Here is a 19,481-nt window from a genome sequence, read left to right as displayed (position 1 = left end):
GTTCATGAACTCACTGTCTGTCCTGTCACAGACATGGAGGCCGCTCACGAACTCCCAGTCTGTCCTGCCACGGCCAAGGAGGCTGTTCATGAACTCACTGTCTGTCCTGTCACAGACATGGAGGCCGCTCACGAACTCCCAGTCTGTCCTGCCACGGCCAAGGAGGCCGTTCATGAACTCACAGTCAAGTGGTCTGTCCATGTCTCTGCTCCGCCATGGCTTCCTGCTCTGCCTGCTCCACCATGGCTCCCTGCTCTGCCTGCACCGCCATGGATGCCTGTTCTATCTGCTCCACCATGGTTCCCCGCTCTGCCCGAACCGCCATGGCCGCCCGATCTGCCCGCTCCTCCATGGCCACCCGTTCTGCCTGCTCTGCCATGGCCGCCCGTTCTGCCTGCTCCGCCATGGCCCCCCGCTCTGCCTGCTCCGCCATGGCTCCTTGCTCTACCTGTTCTGCTTCATGGGCCTGGCCCTCCATCCCTCCCCCAGTTCCGCCTCCACTCCACCACCCTCCTTGACTTGTTGGGTTTTGTTTGCATTTGTTTGGGCGTCTGGAGCCGCCGTTAGAGGGGGGGATATGTAATGTGGGGTTTGGGTTTTGTTTTTGTTTCATGTTCATGTTTTCCATGTCTTTTATTTTGTAATTGTTTTATGCTGTTAGTGTCATGCTTCCCTTGCCCTCTTGTCTTCATGCCATTGGTTCCTCTGTTCATTGTGTCATGTTCTGATTGGTTGTCTTAGTCATGTGTCTTGTTTCCCATAGGTTTGTTCTTGTCCTGTGACCCTCTTGTCTGCTATAAGTAGCCCTCATGTTGCCATTGTCTTTCGTCGTGTATTAAAGTTGTAACCCGCTGTCGGTGAGTCTAGTCTGTTTGTGCCTTGTCAAATCTGTTCATGTCAAGTCTGTTCATGCCTCGTCAAGTCTGTGTATCTTGTTTGGATTATGTTTGGATTTTGGATTTCACCTTGTCTGTAAATAAACTGCACTTGGGTTCTTCACTACGCTCGCCTTCAGTGGATTGAATCATTACAGTAGCGTCAAATGCCAGACTATAAAAATGAGTTTTTAAGCTAAATTTAAAAACAAGTGTTTGAGCCTGTCTAATGTAGAGGGGCAAAATATTCCAGAGCTTCGGGGCCGCCACTGCAAATGCTCGGTCACCCCTGCTCTTCAACTTTACCCATGGGATGACTAAAAGCAAATGGTCAGCAGACCTAAGTGCTCTTAGCGGAGCATACAGCTTAATCAAGTCGGACAGATATTTAGGTGCTAAACCATTAAGAGATTTAAAAACAAATATCAACATCTTAAACTGAATCCTAAAATGGACAGGTAACCAGTGAAGAGAGGCAAGAGCGGGGGGTGATGTTTTCCCGCTTTCATGTACCCGTCAGCAGTCGAGCTGCCGCATTCTGGACCATCTGCAGTCTGGAGAGAGAGGCCTGACTAATACCTGTATAGAGGCCATTACAATAATCCAGACGAGTTGAAATAAAAATATGGACGATTCTTTGAAAGTCTTTAGCAGACAGGAAAGATTTCACCTTGGTGAGTTGTCTCAATTGGAAGAAACAGGATTTAACTACCGAGTTAATCTGTTTGTCCAATTTAAAATCACAGTCTATGATAACACCTACATTTTTACCATGGGGCTTCACAAATGGTTTCAATTCACCAAGGTCCAAATCTGATAACTCACAAGTACCTCCCGGCGTAAACAGTATAACTTTTATTTTCGTTAAAATTAAGGAAATTTAGTGCCATCCAGGCTTTAATTTCCTCAAGACACTATAATAGGAGTGCTAAAGAGCAAGTTATAATCACATCTTATACAATAAAAATAAAAATGTGTTTATAAACCTTTTTGTGATAAATGTTTCTATATGTAGTTCAACTACACACCCACTTTCTTATATTTCTAATAATTTTTTAACATTTTCCTCAAGGTTATTTAACTCAAGATTAAAAAAAGATGAAGTTTAAAATAAGGAATAAAGCACATTGTGTTATATATAAACAGTCTCAGTTGTGAGATATAACGTTACATTGAGAGAAATAAAGTTGCAATTACAATGAAAACTTGCAACTGTGAGATATAAATGGGAGATGTAAACTCATAATTATGTCACAGCTGTCCATGACCAAGCAAAGGAAAAAGTCATGACTTTACTGTAGTAAAGTTACTTAACCATGCAATGATTTATACATACTATAATATTTTATGTTTTTTTACAGTGAAGAATTTAAAAAGGCATAATGACTGAAGATTCCTCTGCTGACTTGGATTTCTTTGGAGCTTTGCAGAGACTGAGAGAACATGACCCAAATGCAGCTGTTGCAAAGGCTAAAGAGCAATTGGACAGTCTTGACAGTGTGACTCTGAGTATTGCAGCAACTGGGGAAACAGGAGCAGGAAAGTCTGCCTTCATTAATGCATTTCGAGGTCTGAATGATGATGATGACCATTCTGCACCAACAGGAATAACCGAAACAACAAAGCTAGCTACCATGTACACCCATCTCACAAAGTCAAATGTCAGACTGTGGGACCTGCCAGGGACTGGGATGCCTAATTTCAAGGCTAACAAATTCCTTAAGAAAGTGAAATTTGAAACGTATGATTTATTTATCATCATTTCCTCAGAGAGGTTCAAGGAAAATGATGTCTTTCTGGCCAAAGAGATTCAAAAAAAGCAGAAGAGGTTTTATTTTGGCCGGACCAAGATTGATAATGACATTCGGTCAGTGGCGAAGACAAGACATTTTGATGAGCAGCAGGTACTTTGCACAATTAGAGAGGACTGCCACAGAAACGTGAAGGAGCTAGGAAACCCCAAGGTGTTCCTGATATCCTCTTATGATTTGGGAAAATATGACTTCCATGACCTGGTAGACACCCTAGAGTCAGACCTTTCAGAATACAAGAGATTTGCTCTGGTCCAGTCTTTACCTGTGTGCTCTCTGGCTATGCTAGAGAAGAAAAAAGAGGTTATGGAGAAGTTTATTTGGCTTGCAGCACTGGGCTCAAGCCTGGGTGCCGTTATCCCATTCCCTTAATTATCTCTGGCCATTGACAAGATGGTTTTGTTGACCTATCTCGTAAGTTGTCATAACGCTTTGGGTTTGAATGAGCAATCACTCATCAAACTGTCAGTGAGAATGAACAAGCCTCTCTCAAGGCTGAAATCACCTATAAAGTCAACTTTAGCATTAGCAGTGGTCTGTGTTGGGCAAGATACTTCCAAAATGTAATACATTACTAGTTACTGTCTTTTGTTATTTTTAGTTAAACTTATTTTTGTTGCTTGTCTGCACTTGTCCTCCGCCTTTTTTTTCTTCTCCAACCCCGCAGCTCTCTCCGATAACTCGTGCTATTTCTCCATGCTGAGAGTTTGATGTCGCACATATTGCACCTGACTATGCATTCTTATCCTTTTCTCCAATAAACTGAAAATAACAGGAGTATGTCCATCTCACAAAAAATATATATTATGATTGTCAGCCATTAGCATCACTTTTTTCATGGTGCTACCTTATGCTTACACAAATTTAGGATATATTGGCATTTAAACTGTTGAATTGTTAGAGGTATTTCTTAGAAAGCAGATGGGTGTGTGAATACATGAGGAAAGAAAAAAGCCCAAACTTTTCTTTACAGGTTTATTTTTGGACCTTTTATCAGCTTTATGACACATTTGCACTTTATGAAGGGTTTTATACGGGAATTTTGTGAGGTGTGACTAAGCTGTTTAGTTGGGTGTCAAAGTAATAGATTAGTCAATTTCTTATTACTGATTTTGTGTGTGTGTGTGTGTGTGTGTTGTTACCCCTAACAACAAGACACATATAGGCGTTGACCTGGAAAGTACACATAAAGAGCAAACTACTAACAAATTAACATAGTTTCACTGAAATTATTTCTATGATTTTCAGGTCCACTAAAAAATCTAAATATTGTGTTATAGAACAACTTACCTACAGTCCATTACACATTTTTATGGTTTGCACAACAAAAGTGGAAGCATGGTGTATTTTTCATAAACATTTTAATAAACAAGAAATAGTCCCAACTTAGAAAACTGCAGTTATTACAAACATATATTACAACAGTATATTGAGATCAACAGTTCACAAATTTTTACTGCAGACCAAATTCTACAAATAATTGTCTGTTTTCCAACGGTGTATCTTCTATTCTTTTGCAATAATTAGGACAAAGCAATCTTAGCAAAACGTGGTGCCTCTCTAGCATTTTCTTCATATATTTCATAGAGATCTGTCACAGGAAGAAAAATACAGAATTATACAGCATATTAAACAATTAAAGATTATTAGTTAATTCTATTAATATATTATATTGCACTCCAGTTGAAAACAGCAGTTATACTATAATAAGCTTGAATAATTCATGGTAAATTAAACAGAAATCAAGTAATTAACTTACATTTCTATGTTTTTTTATATATATGTTTCTTTACTGTTCTTGCTATATAATATGCAAAAGCACTTGTCCTGACAGTGTTGAGGTCACTGGAGAGTGCACTTTCCAAACCTACAAAGTCAAATGTGCATCTGTCAAGACTGTTGATGAGAAACATCTGTTGTTCAGACAGTTTTGCCGTCTGAAGCTCCTGGGTATATTGTGCCCGAAGCCCATCAAGTATCTCAGTCTCATCACAGCACAAGTCACTTTGAGTCTGTAGATGACAGTCAATTTTGGTCTGGACCAAGAGGTAATGCTTCCTTAATTTTTCAACCGCTTTGGCTAGTTTTAAATGCCGTGCTTTCTGCCAGTCTGATACAATGATGATATAGAAGTCATAACAATTCAGGTGTTGTTTCATCTCATACATCGAGTAATCCATGACTGCCTCTATGCCGGATATGTCCCAGAACCGGACATCTGGGTATCTCAGACTCATTGCGGGGTTGCTGATGGACACTGAAGCCGCACTACACTCTTCATTTTTCAGCCCAATTAAGGCATTTACCAAAGTGGATGCTCCAGAGCCTGTCTCACCCAAAACGGCCACATCTAGCTGAAAGTGACTCAAAGCCTTCAGAACAGCACTGACTTTCACAGCTCCAAAGCCTGTGCGCTTATACATATCCTGCAATGCTGTGATGTCCTCTGTTTCAAGTTTCCCAGTCTGTTGGATGTGATTCGTAGCATACCTAAAGTAATACAAAAATAAAAATTACATTAATGTTAGGATGAATGATATTTGAAATATTCATTGTTTCCCCTCTTTATTATTACTATTTTCTTCAGAAATATATTCAGTATATCAGTCATACATGCAATGAACTCATCTATGATGACAATGTTCTTAATTTCTGAATTAAAATTAAATGTGATTTTTGATTTGGGGTATTACATAAAAAATGTTAGGGTGATAAAATGTCTAAAAGTATTTGAAAAACTTTTATCTGCCAAATCAAAATGATATGGTCCAACCATGCTGAAACAGAACAGGACATTATATTATAGGGAGGACCCCAGCAGACCGTTGTGACAATATGTCAAGGTCAGTAAGTCAATAAAATATCAAAATAGTTACTTTTTTGTATATTATAGGACTACATTTTACAGGAAAATACTATACTATTCTACTTCAAACTTTCACATCATTTAATGTTTTCCTAAAAGTGGTATAAAAGTTTTTAAGCACCGTATGAAACCAACATAGTCACAGTACCATTTACAACCATGTAATTACAGTATATCTACTCACCTTGCCTTTATCCATCCTCCATGTAACATCTTGTCCAGAAAATCTGAAAACACCTCTGCTTTAAGTTGAGAAACCTCATCCTTAAAAGTGTCCATGAGCTTCTGCATCTCATACTTTTCTGTGTCATGGGATGACACTAGGAACACATGGGGGTCCAGTTTCTTCTCCTTCAGATATTTCTTACAGTCTTGTCTCATTTGATCCAATGCACGTATTTGAGAGAATTTGCTTTTCTTTCTACGCACATCATTATCAATTTTTGTTCTAATGAAATAAAATGGCTTCTTTCGTTGCTCAATTTCATCAATCAACAGCATGTTGTTTTCTCTGACTCTCTCTGATATCACAACCATGAACATGTCATATAGGTCAAAGTTCATTGTCTTTACATAACTCTTGGATGCAAAGGAAGGGGTGCCCATCCCTGGAAGATCCCACAGTCTGATGTGTGGGAGATTTGGATGCTGATACATGGTTGCTTGCTGTGTGGTTTCCACAGCTCCAGTTGGAGCAGCCCCTGTGTCATCAGGATTCAATCCCAGGATTGCATTGATAAGAGAAGATTTTCCTGCACCAGACTCTCCAGTCACAGCGATATCTATCTTAAAATGGTCAAAAACCTTCAAAAGAGACATAAGCCGGTGGGGAATTTCTTCAGGGCTTTCAGAGGCAAACACGCCCTTGATTTTGTTGAAATGATCCTCTTGTATTTTTGCTGGCATGTACAATCTATAGAAAAATATAACATTCTGTCAATATTTTATGCTGTAACATTTTTAAAGAACATTATTCCATCATCCCACATTTTAAGGCGTCGTGTCAAGTTATAAGACGTTTAAGCACAAAACGCGTTCAATTGTAAACGGCCCAGGTTAATTATCTTGACACGAGCGCAACTTCACTGAATTGTGATAGGAACTGTGCACTTGTTAACTAGACGGTCTTATAAGTGAAACGTAAGAAAATAACATCGCATACATAAATATTTAAAAGCTGACGAAGATAGACAAATAAAGCCATTCACCCATTGTCCATGGCGCTTGCCGTTTATGTTGGTTTCTATTTCCACGAAATCCAAGGAAATCGAAAGTAACCTATGCGATGTGCGCAAAACACATTAACAAAATTAAAGCACTGTCATAATCAGGCTTTGTTTAAAGATTGCTTTTAAAAACTGCCAACCTTACGAACACGACCCCGTTTCTTCACGCCAAATAACAAACGTAAACACCTGCGATTTCATATAAAGTAACAGCAGGAGGGAGGAGGGAATGACGTTCTGACAGCTCATTTGAAGACGTGCATGGGCCAGTCTACAGAATTGGTCCAAAGTAAGAGTTGGAAACGTCCAAAAAAAATTGATGCATGCAAATTGTATAATATCCCATGTAGGCCTACACATTTCTAGTAATTGCGCAGTTAATTCTCATATTGTATTTTCAGAAAGTTTTGGAATATTTGTCCTCTCCCCAAACTTGTTATATGTTAGGCTATAATAAAACAAAGTGTGATAATACTATATTATATTTTAAAATAAAAAGGCAGTATTAAATACAAATGCGATTAATTTATAGTCAACTTAAAAATAAAATGCTAATATTTAACCTACTTCTTTTTTAAATATGAATTTTCCTAATTTTCAAACTTAAAGGGGTCCTATAATGCTCTTTTACAAAGTCTTGATTTTGTTTTGGGGTGTACTAGAACAGGCTCTCATACTAGGTCGTTAGAAAAACATAATTTTTCACATATTTTACATTATTACAACACCTCTCTCCCCAGTCTGGCTTGAACTTCTCAATAGTTCCTGTATCAAATGAAGGCCCGCCTTCTGAAATACGAAATGTGCTGTGATTGGTTAGCTGGGCCAGTGTGTGCTGTGATTGGCAGCACTCGGGCGCCTGGTCGGGAAATGTCACGCCCCTTACCACAGCCTTCAGTGTAAATACTGCATCAAAATCAAATCAATTTGAGCGCGATTTAAACCCGGATGATTGTAACCACTCTAAGTTTGTCTGCCTAGGGAAAGCTAGCGCGTCTCCGACATAGTGATATAACACTCATTGCCTTCTCTAGTGCAGCTCAACCAGGTCTCATCCCATTCGTCGATATTTGTGATATCACAAATCCCGGAAAATATGCGTTGTAGTCCAAACGAGTCGTTCGTTGTAGTTTTTGAAAAGTGATTTCTGTTAAATAAAATATCTCCTTTTGAAGTGGACTTTGAACTTTGTAACTTTGCAGATTTTTTATGCTCAAACAGCAACATTACAGACTAACTAAAGTCAGTGACTGTTACTGACATCCGTATTTATAACAAACTTGAATGTACCTCTATGATACAAAGTGAGTATGCAAAAGAACCAATCCCATGACTATCAATTCTTAAGGGGAAATTACTTCTTCATACATGTATTATTTATATTTCTCATTTACAGCCAGCCTTGGAAAAACATTGCTTTATTGGACAGATCTCTGAAAGTGAAAGACTTTCTAGGCAGTAAAAATAATAAATATCAATACATGTTTGTTTACATTCTTTTACTAAATATGAAACTGTGAATTTGCAAACTATGTTGCTGTTATATACTGTAGTGTGAAACTTTGGGGTTTTGGTGTGAACTGAAAATATTTCCACACTTTCACCTTATTTAGAAAAAGTTAAACAACCTACATCTTGTGATATAAAAGAAATAAGCTGTTTGTTTTATTTAAACATTTTTTATTCATTGTGGTCTGTCAAAACACAGTGCTTGTTCTCCAAAAATTTAGTAGGCATGAGGTAGAGTTTAAAATGTATTAAAAAGGTGTGAGCAGTAAGATGCTTGTTTTCTCCTGTCAATGCAAAGGTCAATGGAGCTAATATTCCTACATGCATGTGTGTTCTGAATCTGGTGACTATTGAGTCCTTTGAATCATTTTGGTTGTCCAGTGTTGCAGATATCAAAAGATTGCTTTGTCTTGCCAATATACTTTACAGTCTGAAGTCTGAGGGGATTTTCCTTGTCAGGATGAAGTGTTTCCTTCCATCTCCCCGTGAATGTGATTTCCTGAAGGAGACGCTGAATCTGCCACACCTCTGTCGTCCTCTTCTTCTTCATTGCCCCTTCTTTTCTCTTTCCTCTTCCTTTTTACATTTTCTGAAGGCCCTTCCCAGGACACCCCACCTACACAGACAGGAAATTATGTTTCATCAGATGTGTCATTTCAAATCCTGCCACCAGATGTCAGTACAACAGCAGAAGAAGTCATGTTTGATTGCCTCAAGTGTTCAACAGAACGTGTCACAAGTATTCTAAAGATAATTATTGAAAGAAATATCACAGTTATGATAAGCATACAAGACGTGAATGAAAGTTAATTATGATACCCACTGTTTCTGACATATGGCAAAGAGGAGGGACGGAAGTCTTCCAAAAGTTCCTCACTTCTGAATCCAATTAAGACGCAGTAAAAGGATAACAGAAACAGACATTATTTTGCAAACTTATTATTTTAATTTAATAACTTATTAATGCATCAAACATTTGACTATAACTACAGTAACTCCAAAATGTATTTGGACACTTAAGGCATTCTTAAAATGTGAGAAATGTAACTGCATTAGATGAAAACTATCAAACAAAGTGGCATCTGAAAGCAACTAGCATGGTAGCTAGCTTTTCTGAACCATTTATGCAATGAATTTTAACCACTTAAATGTCAAGGTTATTTTTAGTGGATGCATGATGTCAGTTACCATCAAGATCACACAGGTGTCCTAGCAGAGGCTCTAATGCAAATGTATTCATGCATTATTGCCAAATACTCATAAGGAGAATCTTACCCATGTGTGCTATGTTGTAAAAAATAATGCTTACTCAGGACATTTTTTACCTATCTGAGGAAGTTTGTCTTAGCATGTTTTCTGACCAGGAACCATGTTTGACTTTCTGCGGAGAGAGAATGATAACTGATTCTCATGATTACAGTTACACTAAATTTACTTACTAACCACTGACTATGCACTTAACAAAAGTAACATTATTCATTTCATAATTAAGTTACCAACCACAACGTGATTTCAAAAACAACACAGATAAATAGACAGGCAGACAGATGAATCTTGACTGGCTGACCTGTGTGCCTATGCTCAAGGATCTGGAGGGCGGTTTGGGAGATGGACACGGGGAAAGTGACTGTCTTTTGGGAGGAAGGGGAGGAAGTGATAGACTGGAACGGGGAACTTGATACTCCTCCTGTGATATCTGAAATAGTGAGAGAGGAATTAAATTAAACAACCATTAAAGTCAGAGTGAACTGAAGAATTGCACAGACTCAAACCTACAATTACATTCACACTTGCTGTATGATGACAATACAAAAAAGCTAGAGAATACAAAAAAGGCTAGTTTCAGTTTTTTTTCAAAACAGCAGACAATTATGCTTAATAAATCAAGAAAGTCACAAATTGCGATTATGAATACAATACAATTGATCATACAGCCCTAACAATTGGTCAATAGTAAAATTGTTTAAATGAATAAAACAAAATATAACTTTGTTTAAATGAATACATGAATAAAAAAATACAATTTTAAAAAATAAAAATTTTAAATAAAAAAATAAAATGTTATCACAACATTTACATTAACAGTATGAAAAATGGATATTCATTTTGAGATTTACTAAACATTACATTTAACAGTGTTTTTATAGATGGACTTTAAGTGAGCTTTAGATGGCAACAAAGGTAATCTAAATGTTAAAACTGGAAATGAGCAGTCACAATAAAATATCTATAAACAAATGTATAAATCTCTAATATTGGCTGATATTGAACAGATTATGCAATCACCTATAATCTAGCCATTACACTGCTGAATCATTTTATAAATTGGATACCTGTTTGTTGGTTTAATGTAAATGTATTTTGTTTGAAAGGACAGTGTGAGGTCTAGAGGTCTTGGCATTTTGTGTAAATGTGGTTGATTATATAAAAATACAAGCAATGGAAATTAATATTTGAGAACTCTAAACACACAAAAGTAAACATATAAGAGTAAAATCTAATTAAATAGATTAAATAGAAAAAAAAGTGCATTTCAGATTGCCAAGCAAAGAATTCCTGATTCCCATATTACATACTCTCACCTTTTTCATACAAGCCAGTTTTTTCATCACCAGCTCCACATCCTCATGATCTTCCTCCTCATCTTCATCTTCCTCCTCTTCCTCCTCCCCCCCTGCCCTCCTGTCCCTCTCTGGCAGGTAGGGCTCAATGAGGATGGATTCTGTGCCTCTGATGTCACAGCGGCAGTAGGGGCACGTGTGCCCATCTGATTTCTGCACATCAGAGGGAGTGACACAACTTTCAACACGCAAATTCACATACTTATTTAATGCTCCCAAGGGCATCCTTCTCCTGCACATTACACCACAAGAAAGACTTGCTTATCTCTTGACATCTTATGAGAGATGCACTTGTCTTTGAATGTGTTACATTGTAAGATGTAGAGCTGCCGAAATGCATCACGTCCTCTCATTCTCTATAGGGTAAATTTTATCTTAGCATGCAATGAAGTGTGACTTAAGAGAAGTGGAAAATCAGTCACACTGCACACATATGCTTGATCAAACACAGGCAGGAAGCTTGAGCCAAAATGTCAGGTCATGTTGCATGACACTGTGGCAAACATTATATTTCATGCGGAACAGCTTTCTGAATGACTTTGCTTTACGCACGCATTTAATTATCTGTTTATGTTAGTGATTTATTTCCAGTAAAATAATTGTATTCTAATGAGTTCTATTTATGATGTTTATGCACCAACAATGGAAAACATAATCATGTAGCCTAATCATGTATAGCTGTTCTGAATGTGGGTTTTTGGGTGTACCTTGACCATGATTGATTGTGAGTGTGAATGCAAGTGTGAATGGAGGTAGAGGTCTGAGCACAATAAGAAAATTATATACCTGCCAGCCAGTCAAGCAGGGCTGACACAGCAGATGCCCGCAGGGTTGAATGCGAGTGTCTTTGTCTCGTTCTGTGCAGATTTTGCAGAGCTGAAATGTGCTGCCAATCTCACAGTATAATTCATACTGCTCCTGAAGAGAGAAATTCAACACATAAAGGAGAGAGAGGAAAAAAGCGCATCTTGCATTACAGACAAAAAAATGCTCAAAAAAGAGTATATTTCAAGCTCTAATTTATCAGCTTTTAAGACACACCTGCAAAAAAGAGGAACACATATAGGATAGTGTAATGTGTACATGAACAATGAAAAATATAGGCAATAATTGAATGTAGTATAATACAACAGCAATTATTATTAGCATTTACATTTTCTTGTAACATGATCCCCCCCAAAATATCTGAGCATTGTAGTGTTATTTTAGTATCATTGAAATACTATTATAGTTTTTATTAATATTTTGAATTCGTTTTTATTTTTTTAAATTTTACTTAATTTTAGTATTTTGTTGTGTTTTTGGCATTTTAGTAATTTTTGTTTATACATATATATATATATATATATATATATATATATATATACATACACTGTATGTCTAAATAGGTTTTAGCCATTTTTATTTCTGTTTTAGTCTTAGTTATTTTAATACATCAAGTAATTAATTAACTAAATTAAATGAGATTAAAATAAATGAGCTGAAATAAAAATGTTTTTATATCAGTTAACATTTATTTTATTTGAAGAAAAGACAATGTTTTTTATATTGAGGTATATATTGTATACATTACCTCTGAGACTTTGACTCGACCCTTGTGAGTCGGACTGCACAGGCTGGTGAGGTCAGGGTTCACATCACGCCCATCAGGATATAAATAGCTGTAGATGAAAGCATCCAGATTATGTTAACATTATGACGTCAGATTCAATTCCAGCATGCTTTTTTTCTATTCGATTGTGAACTCACCAGCCCTCCCTGAAACCTTGTATGAGTGCTTGGTAAAGAGGTGTATTTTGGGGAATGGTTTGCACAATGTTGCCATCACTGGTCACATGACCAATCGCCCACTGACCCATTTGTGTGCAACTGAGACGAAAGATGTAGCTGTTGAGAGAGCCAGTAAGAGTTCAGACCTAAACCACTGTAATTCTAAGGTTAAACCTAGATGAGCAATCTATAATATTTTGGGTTTATTTACTTATTTAGCTCATTTGGGCTCTGCCATTGTCTTACCTGCCAGGACGATGTCTGTAGTGCTCTAGTCGGACCCTGACCTGGTCGTAGGTGAGAAACGCCATGTATCCTGGGTGAGTTACTGCTAAATGATTCCAGTTTCTCAACAAAGTTGACCAGGGCTAAAGGAACCAAATGCAAAAAAACTCAAATAAAAAGTAAGGAAGGGAATGAAAGGACCAGGAGGTAATGTTCTATTGCTGGCACTTTCCATGAATAGAGTAGAAGGCCTGTAACTTTAACATTTATAATATATAAATGTTCACATGATCTACTTTTCATGCTAGATTTATTTTATAGTTTATCAAACATATCTAATAAGTCATGGAATGCTACTGCAGTTTTTTACAAAAGTTCTCCTCAAGCTTAGGATACCTGAAAAAGCCTGGTGAAAATATCAAACTCAAAGATGGATATGTGATCGTTACAAGTGAGATCAACTGTGGACTTCAAAGCCATGGCCTCCATTCCCTCTTCAAAGTAATGAACCCTCCTCAGCTGCTGTTTAAAAATGTTCCACTGCACTATACATCTGAGAGAGAGAGAGAGAGAGAGAGAGAGAGAGAGAGAGAGGGTTGACTGTCCAAAAATGGAATGCGTAGGGTTTGAATCTTCAGTACATATTAAAGTAAATTTTTTTTGTCATACTTGTGTCCAAAGGCTTTCCTCCAGAAGTCTTTGGCCTCTGTCTTTGTAATTCTATAAGTATCACCCTGAAATCGTCCCCCAGGAAACAAAGTTTGTAGTTCATTCAACATGTGGCTGAACAGCAGTGACAGCTTAGTAAGATTTCTCCTGAAAAAGAAAGCAAATGTAATATTTTTTACATTAAAAAAAAAACATATTTTGTGTGTGTCACACAAATATTACACAGGCAAATATTACATAGTAAAACACATTTGTCTGTATAAAGTGGCTAGAAATACTAGGTGCACAGAAGAGCTGTGGTGCTTTTTTGTTTTGTGCACGTATGATAACTGTTTTTTGATGCGTTATAAAACAAGTTTGGGTGTATGTTAACAAGTTGCACAAACATACACCCAAAAAGAAACAAAAGACTGGCATAAGCACAATGCACTCTAACTTCTAGAAACAGGAAGTAGTACTTTGATGCATCCTGTCCTGAGTGTCTGTGGTCGGGCTGACAGAATTTTCCATTACTAATTGATCAAAGAGGTTGCCATGGTAGCATCAGCATCCTCTACGCAGCACGGCACAGATCAGCACCTCTCATCTGCTATACTCTTGTCAATAAATATACAATCTGATTTAACAAAATTAACTCCGATTGCAGATTAAATTTTTATATTAAGTCTAAATATAGAGAAAATAAGGTTACACTTTATTTCGATAGTCCACTTTAGACATTCTGCTAACTACAAGTAACTTTGTAACTGCATGTCAACTACATGTCAACAAATTCGAATTAATTTGCAACTACATGTCTACTAACTCTCAGAGTAGACTGTTAGGGTAGGTTTAGGGTAGTAGAATAAGTTGACATATACTTGCAAAGTTTCTGATAGTCAGTATGTTGTACTGTTGACCCATCAAAATAAAATGTTAGAAGATATTAAGCAGACAGTCTACAAATACTCTAATGACTGCTAGTTGACATGTAGTTGCAAAGTTACTTACTGTTAGTAAAATGTCTAAAGTGGACTATCGAAATAAAGTGTTACCGAAAATAAATATATTGCATTTATTTAAAAAAAAGCACACAACAGTACAGTTGTAATATGCATCGTTTTTAAAAATGGTGTAGTAAGTGATGTTTCAACTTTTCATTGTAATATAATAAGTGTATTTTTTGATGTTGTAAATATGGTTATTGGAGTATTTTCTACAAGAAAATACGATTTCAGCTTATGATATTTTACATTTAATGCTTAATTCAATATGTTACTTGATCTTTCTCAGTAATTATTTGTGAAATGTACTACTAATTTTTGAGAGAAAACTGTTTTAACGGCAATATTTTTTTTTTTAGTGTATTAACAGTTTAGTCAGTAATAAATCTTTTAATTCACATTCCTTGATTCTGTTTCTGTTTGGCTGTGGATAATGTGGCTTTAGTGTGTTGAGATGCATATGCAGAAACTCTCTAACTTGGGTGCTAAACTGACCAAACATGGCTTGTATGCAACAGATTTTTCCACTCAGACAATATGATCGCTTTGTTTCTACTTTTATCTCTAGTAGCTTAGCCACAAAGCCCTCATTTTGTCTTACCTTTTATCTGAGCAGCTAACAGAAAGTACAGCGCTTCTGAGGCCTGAAGTTTCCTTTAGTCGTGTTCTTAAATTTTCCACCACATGCTGTCCTGTCCACTAACCGTGTTGACATGGTTTCATCACTGCCCAGCAGTCATAAAGCAGGTGAAATGACCTACATTTACCCACATATACTGTATTAGGTTTGTGTGGTCATTCTGTTCTCTCTTATAGTGACTAAATTAAACCAGTTATAATATTTCATGCTTCTCAATAAAAAATCTGAACTTTGAGGAATGGGGTGTGACCCACTGTATTTATCAAATATATTAAACATGGTGTTTAGATTATGTATGTATTTTGTCAGCATATTTAACGTGTATGTAAAGTATACATACATGCACACATAGTGGTACTGCTTGTATTCTTTCTTTCTTTCTAGACTTTTCTCAACACTAAAAGTCCAGTTGTGACATGCTGTGTGAAATGTTAAACACATTGGCGCTCAAGTGGAAAGTAAAGGAAAAAAAAGTTGTGACTTGTTGGTCTTGCTATTCAGCTTCAAACAGAAGAGAAGGTAAACAACTTGCAGACATTGCAAACATCATGTTATTTACTGTTACTTGGAGATAAATGAGGAGCAGACCAAATATTATCTATTGGGTCTCAGGGATTTTATGTTATTCTCTAATTTGATGTATTATTTGAGGAGCATATTTCATTCTCTCTTTTTGCTATGCATAAATAAAAATAATAAGATTAATAATAAAGTTATGTTTTGTGATCAGGAAGTTAACAGAACGGCCACTGCTGTGCCGAAACATAACATTAAACTGCTGGCCTCCATTGCCAGAGGAAAGTTTCCCCCATTTCCATGATAATGCCACACTATACACACTGGTCATTAGCATTCACAGCAGACCAGAAACTTGGTCAAGCCTCACAACAAAGTCTAAATAGGGAATGCTATCTTAGGTTTCTTAAGATTGAAAATAAGGTGTTTTATTGCAGTCAAGTTGTTGTTAAGGTTTACTATAGGAACTTTTTTACCAGGATCGTTTTTCCCTCGCAAAACTGATTCGCATCTTTATACGTGTGTAGACACGTCAGTACTTATATTTACATTCTTTTGACAGACATTTTTGCTAAGCATTGTAATTCTATTTATAGGTACATGTAGTGTTCAAATGTTTAATCAGTGTTGCCATTTCATTTGATGACCAAATTTTAATTATTTTTCTACCACTACTTAAATATTTTTAATACTTAATGTATTTCTTAATGTACTATAATGTAGTCTTTTTTTTTATTAGATTAGACCATTACAAAAACCATAGAACCATTTTTAGTGGTGATAAGTCTTTTTTTTTATTAAAGTAGTATTGACATTTCCAAATTCTTCAAAGTTACCAAAAAAGTGATTGCATTTCTGTCTGAGCTATATGGTAAATTTTCGGTAAACAAACATTGTAGGTCTGCTCTATTCAAGAAACCTGTTTTAATTTATACTTTATCTCACACACACACACACACAAGCGGTTTACCTTTTTATATCTATCTATTAAGTTAAGGTTCTGACATGTGTCTAAATCATCTAAAAAATCACTTTGTTCACACTATTAAAGTGTAGTTGATGCAGATATCCACTTTTATGCATGTAACCGCTAATGATCGGTTGAGTTTATGGATAGCGTAATTTTTAGCAGAGCTAGAATGAATGAAAAGATGAAAATCTCTCTACACACACACACACACACACACACATACAAATACATACTAATTTATAATTTAATATATGATTACACTTTATTTTGATAATCCACAGATAATCCTATAATCCAAGTCAACTAACTCTCATTAATTTACAACTACATGTCAAATAACCCTCTTTAGAGAATTGGTAGACTATTAGGTTAGGGTTAGAGTTGGGTTGATATGTAATTACATATATGTTACTTATAGTTAGTAAAATGTCTGTTGGTGGACCATTAAAGAGAAGTGTTACCATATATACACTTCTAATAATAATGTATGTGTGTGTGTGTGTGTGTGTGTGTGTGTGTGTGTGTGTGTGTGTGTGTGTATATATATTGTATACCTAATCTTACAAATTTTGAAGTTTTGAGAGTGTTTTTGAGCATTTATGTGTTTTTTTAATTAAATTATTATTGCAAAGTATATAAAATATATCACCAGCAAAAATGATTCACACTCTTGATGGAACTACCTAAAACAAACAGGATTAATCTGCTTTATTATCTAAATACCTTGTGTCTGTTTTTTGAACTTTTAATATCATTCAGTCCACTCAATTATGATCATCTCTGAGATGTTTGAACGTGGCCACCTGAAGAACACACATACCGAGTCCAGTGCGTAGACTAAAACTGACCTCTGTGCTTCTTGGCTTTGTCTTACCTGTAGCTTGATGTCTCTTCAAACATCTTCTCCTTGCCATCCTTGAACAGCAGCACAGCTCTATCTGCCTTGTCCAGCAGGTGTCGAATATGGATCCTCAGATAATCACCCTCGTCCCCTCGTGGCACAGCCATCATGGAGCCCCTGTAGGGAGCCCATACTTCTGTCAGGTGGATGGCGGTCTCTGACACTAGTTCGGGAAGGTACGGCGGGCTGTTTTTAAGACCCAACCTGGGGTTGGTGCTCAGTTTATGCAGTTTGTCCAGTCTCCTGAGAACTTTATCAAGAAGTTTACGGTCCGTGCTGGTGGGGGACTGGGACACGGATTGAGAAGTGTCAGGAGCTTGACTCGAACGTCTAGCTGTTGCCATGATAGATGAGATATATCCAACGTGTCACACGTGGAGTGCTAGTTAAGATTCTGACATGTGTCTGAATCAACAGTCATCGAAAATAGTGTTGGAAATAATCACTTCCTTCACACAATTAAAGTGTAGTTGATGCAGATATCCTCTTTTATGCATGTAACACCTGATGATAGGTTGAGTTTATGGAAAGCATAATTTTTAGCAGAGCTAGCATGAAAAAAATGAAATCCTCTGAAACTATAACTTATCAAACAACCAGATACAATAACAAGTGGTTAATTAACATCCCCATTATTCTCAGAAAAGTAAACTATTTTTAGGTAGCGTGATTTATCTGAAAACCACTTCCCCAGTAACTCTTTGTCCTGTTATAACTGATGATGATATCTTACCACTGCAAAACTTTGTTCAATAATCCAGTTTAAAAACCTTGTGATGTCCATGTCAAGGTCCACGGGTCAGATGAAGTGCGAAGAAGTGATGAGACATTTGTAATCATTGCCACATTCGTTTCACAAGATACATTCTTCACGAGCAGAACAAGAAAAGCTGACGTACCTAAACGACACATGCACAACACCTGACAAAAAACTATGCAGGTTGGTTTCAGCGAAAAAAGAAAAAAGGTGCTCCATAGAAAAAAGGTGCAAAGTTCTAGTCATGTGTCTTTTTGCCATGTCTCCATTACAAATATGTTGCAAACAAGCAAAGAGAAACCCAAAACCATGACACCAAAAATAGTTGAAATACTAAAGCTTTACTCTGAGATCTACCAGCCTCCAGCTCCCACCATCACTCCACCCATACAGACATTTAGTGCTCTTGCTCAGCCATTATCTCTCTCATCCATATGGTTTCTCTCAGTCTGTCTGATTGTATCGCTGTGTCCTAAATTTTGAAGAGGCACTCACGCTCATGCTGGTTATGGACAGGAACTCAACTGCACACATTCACCTCTCTTTCTCCCTCTCTCTCTCTCTGATCAGTTTCCGGGTAGCTAACAGGCAGACAAACAGGTTTGTTTTCTTATGTGTGTGTGTGAGAGAGAGAGAGAGTGAGTCGAGCAGCTTGGGCTGTGTGCAGTTGGGACGCTGTTTGAATTGTGGTGTATTGGACCGACCATGTGTGAATGACTTCCTGAATACATAACAAATGACTATAGAAAGAGAGAGGGAGAGTTTCTAGTAGGGCTGGCCTTAAAATGACATTAGATTATTACATAATCAATACTAAAATGTATAGGCCTAGGCTACTATATTGATGTTTTCATGCTATAATGTTAAATAATTTTTTTATTCAAATTCTATATTTAATATATTATAAATTAATATATTTAAAATAAAAATATAAAAAACGGAATAAAAAAATAACAATCCTAACACTAATCAAAGACTAAACTAAACAAGATTTAGACTAAAAAAAAAGATGATAACTGATGGAACCAAAGGAGGGAAAACGATTTAGGGACAATATTAAACTCCTACTGAAAGCTAGTATTAGCTGACGACGTTTCTTGAGATTTACTTTAAAGGGGTCATATGATGCGATTTCAATTTTT

At 36.7% G+C, this 19,481-nt stretch overlaps 2 protein-coding genes and 1 pseudogene across 3 annotated transcripts; 1 reads left to right on the top strand and 2 right to left on the bottom strand.

Annotated features, from left to right (window-relative positions):
- Window positions 1-3,253, top strand: part of LOC107596258 (interferon-inducible GTPase 5-like) — a 5,075-nt pseudogene extending 1,822 nt beyond the window's left edge.
- Window positions 3,254-4,070: 817 nt separating this feature from the next.
- On the bottom strand, window positions 4,071-7,001 carry LOC107596587 (uncharacterized). Of its 2 annotated transcripts, XM_016287354.1 has the most exons (5): window positions 6,919-7,001; window positions 6,761-6,830; window positions 5,737-6,465; window positions 4,446-5,176; window positions 4,071-4,277 (listed from the first exon to the last, which is right to left on the bottom strand). In XM_016287354.1, the coding sequence occupies exons 2-4, from the start codon at window positions 6,769-6,771 to the stop codon at window positions 4,450-4,452; spliced, it is 1,467 nt and encodes a 488-aa protein (XP_016142840.1). In that variant the 5' UTR covers window positions 6,772-6,830; window positions 6,919-7,001; the 3' UTR covers window positions 4,071-4,277; window positions 4,446-4,449. The 2 variants fall into 2 exon arrangements, with proteins under 2 accessions (XP_016142840.1, XP_016142833.1); XM_016287347.1 differs by having other exon boundaries at window positions 6,761-7,001.
- A 1,472-nt stretch (window positions 7,002-8,473) lies between these two features.
- Window positions 8,474-18,297, bottom strand: LOC107595708 (E3 ubiquitin-protein ligase CBL-like). Its single transcript, XM_016286206.1, has 12 exons — window positions 17,556-18,297; window positions 13,573-13,719; window positions 13,300-13,456; window positions 12,925-13,046; window positions 12,658-12,795; window positions 12,482-12,569; window positions 11,695-11,826; window positions 10,870-11,061; window positions 9,855-9,983; window positions 9,613-9,668; window positions 9,111-9,166; window positions 8,474-8,903 (listed from the first exon to the last, which is right to left on the bottom strand). The coding sequence occupies exons 1-12, from the start codon at window positions 17,924-17,926 to the stop codon at window positions 8,743-8,745; spliced, it is 1,749 nt and encodes a 582-aa protein (XP_016141692.1). The 5' UTR covers window positions 17,927-18,297; the 3' UTR covers window positions 8,474-8,742.
- Between the last annotated feature and the right edge of the window lie 1,184 nt (window positions 18,298-19,481).

This window comes from Sinocyclocheilus grahami, unplaced genomic scaffold (genome assembly GCF_001515645.1).
Source record: "Sinocyclocheilus grahami isolate Dianchi unplaced genomic scaffold, SAMN03320097.WGS_v1.1 scaffold11.1, whole genome shotgun sequence".
Lineage (NCBI taxonomy): Eukaryota > Metazoa > Chordata > Actinopteri > Cypriniformes > Cyprinidae > Sinocyclocheilus > Sinocyclocheilus grahami.
Note: the sequence above shows the minus strand (reverse complement) of the source record. Positions and strands in the feature narration are given on the sequence as shown.

Coding starts and splice junctions, on each gene's coding strand:
- LOC107596587 (XM_016287347.1), bottom strand. Junction 5,177..5,736: donor GGAGGATGGATAAAGGCAAG/GTGAGTAGATAT, acceptor GTATTACTTTAG/GTATGCTACGAATCACATCC.
- LOC107595708 (XM_016286206.1), bottom strand. CDS start 17,926: ATGGCAACAGCTAGACGTTCGAGTCAAGCTCCTGACACTTCTCAATCC. Junction 9,167..9,612: donor AGACAAACTTCCTCAGATAG/GTAAAAAATGTC, acceptor AATTGGATTCAG/AAGTGAGGAACTTTTGGAAG. Junction 8,904..9,110: donor TTTGCCATATGTCAGAAACA/GTGGGTATCATA, acceptor CTGTCTGTGTAG/GTGGGGTGTCCTGGGAAGGG.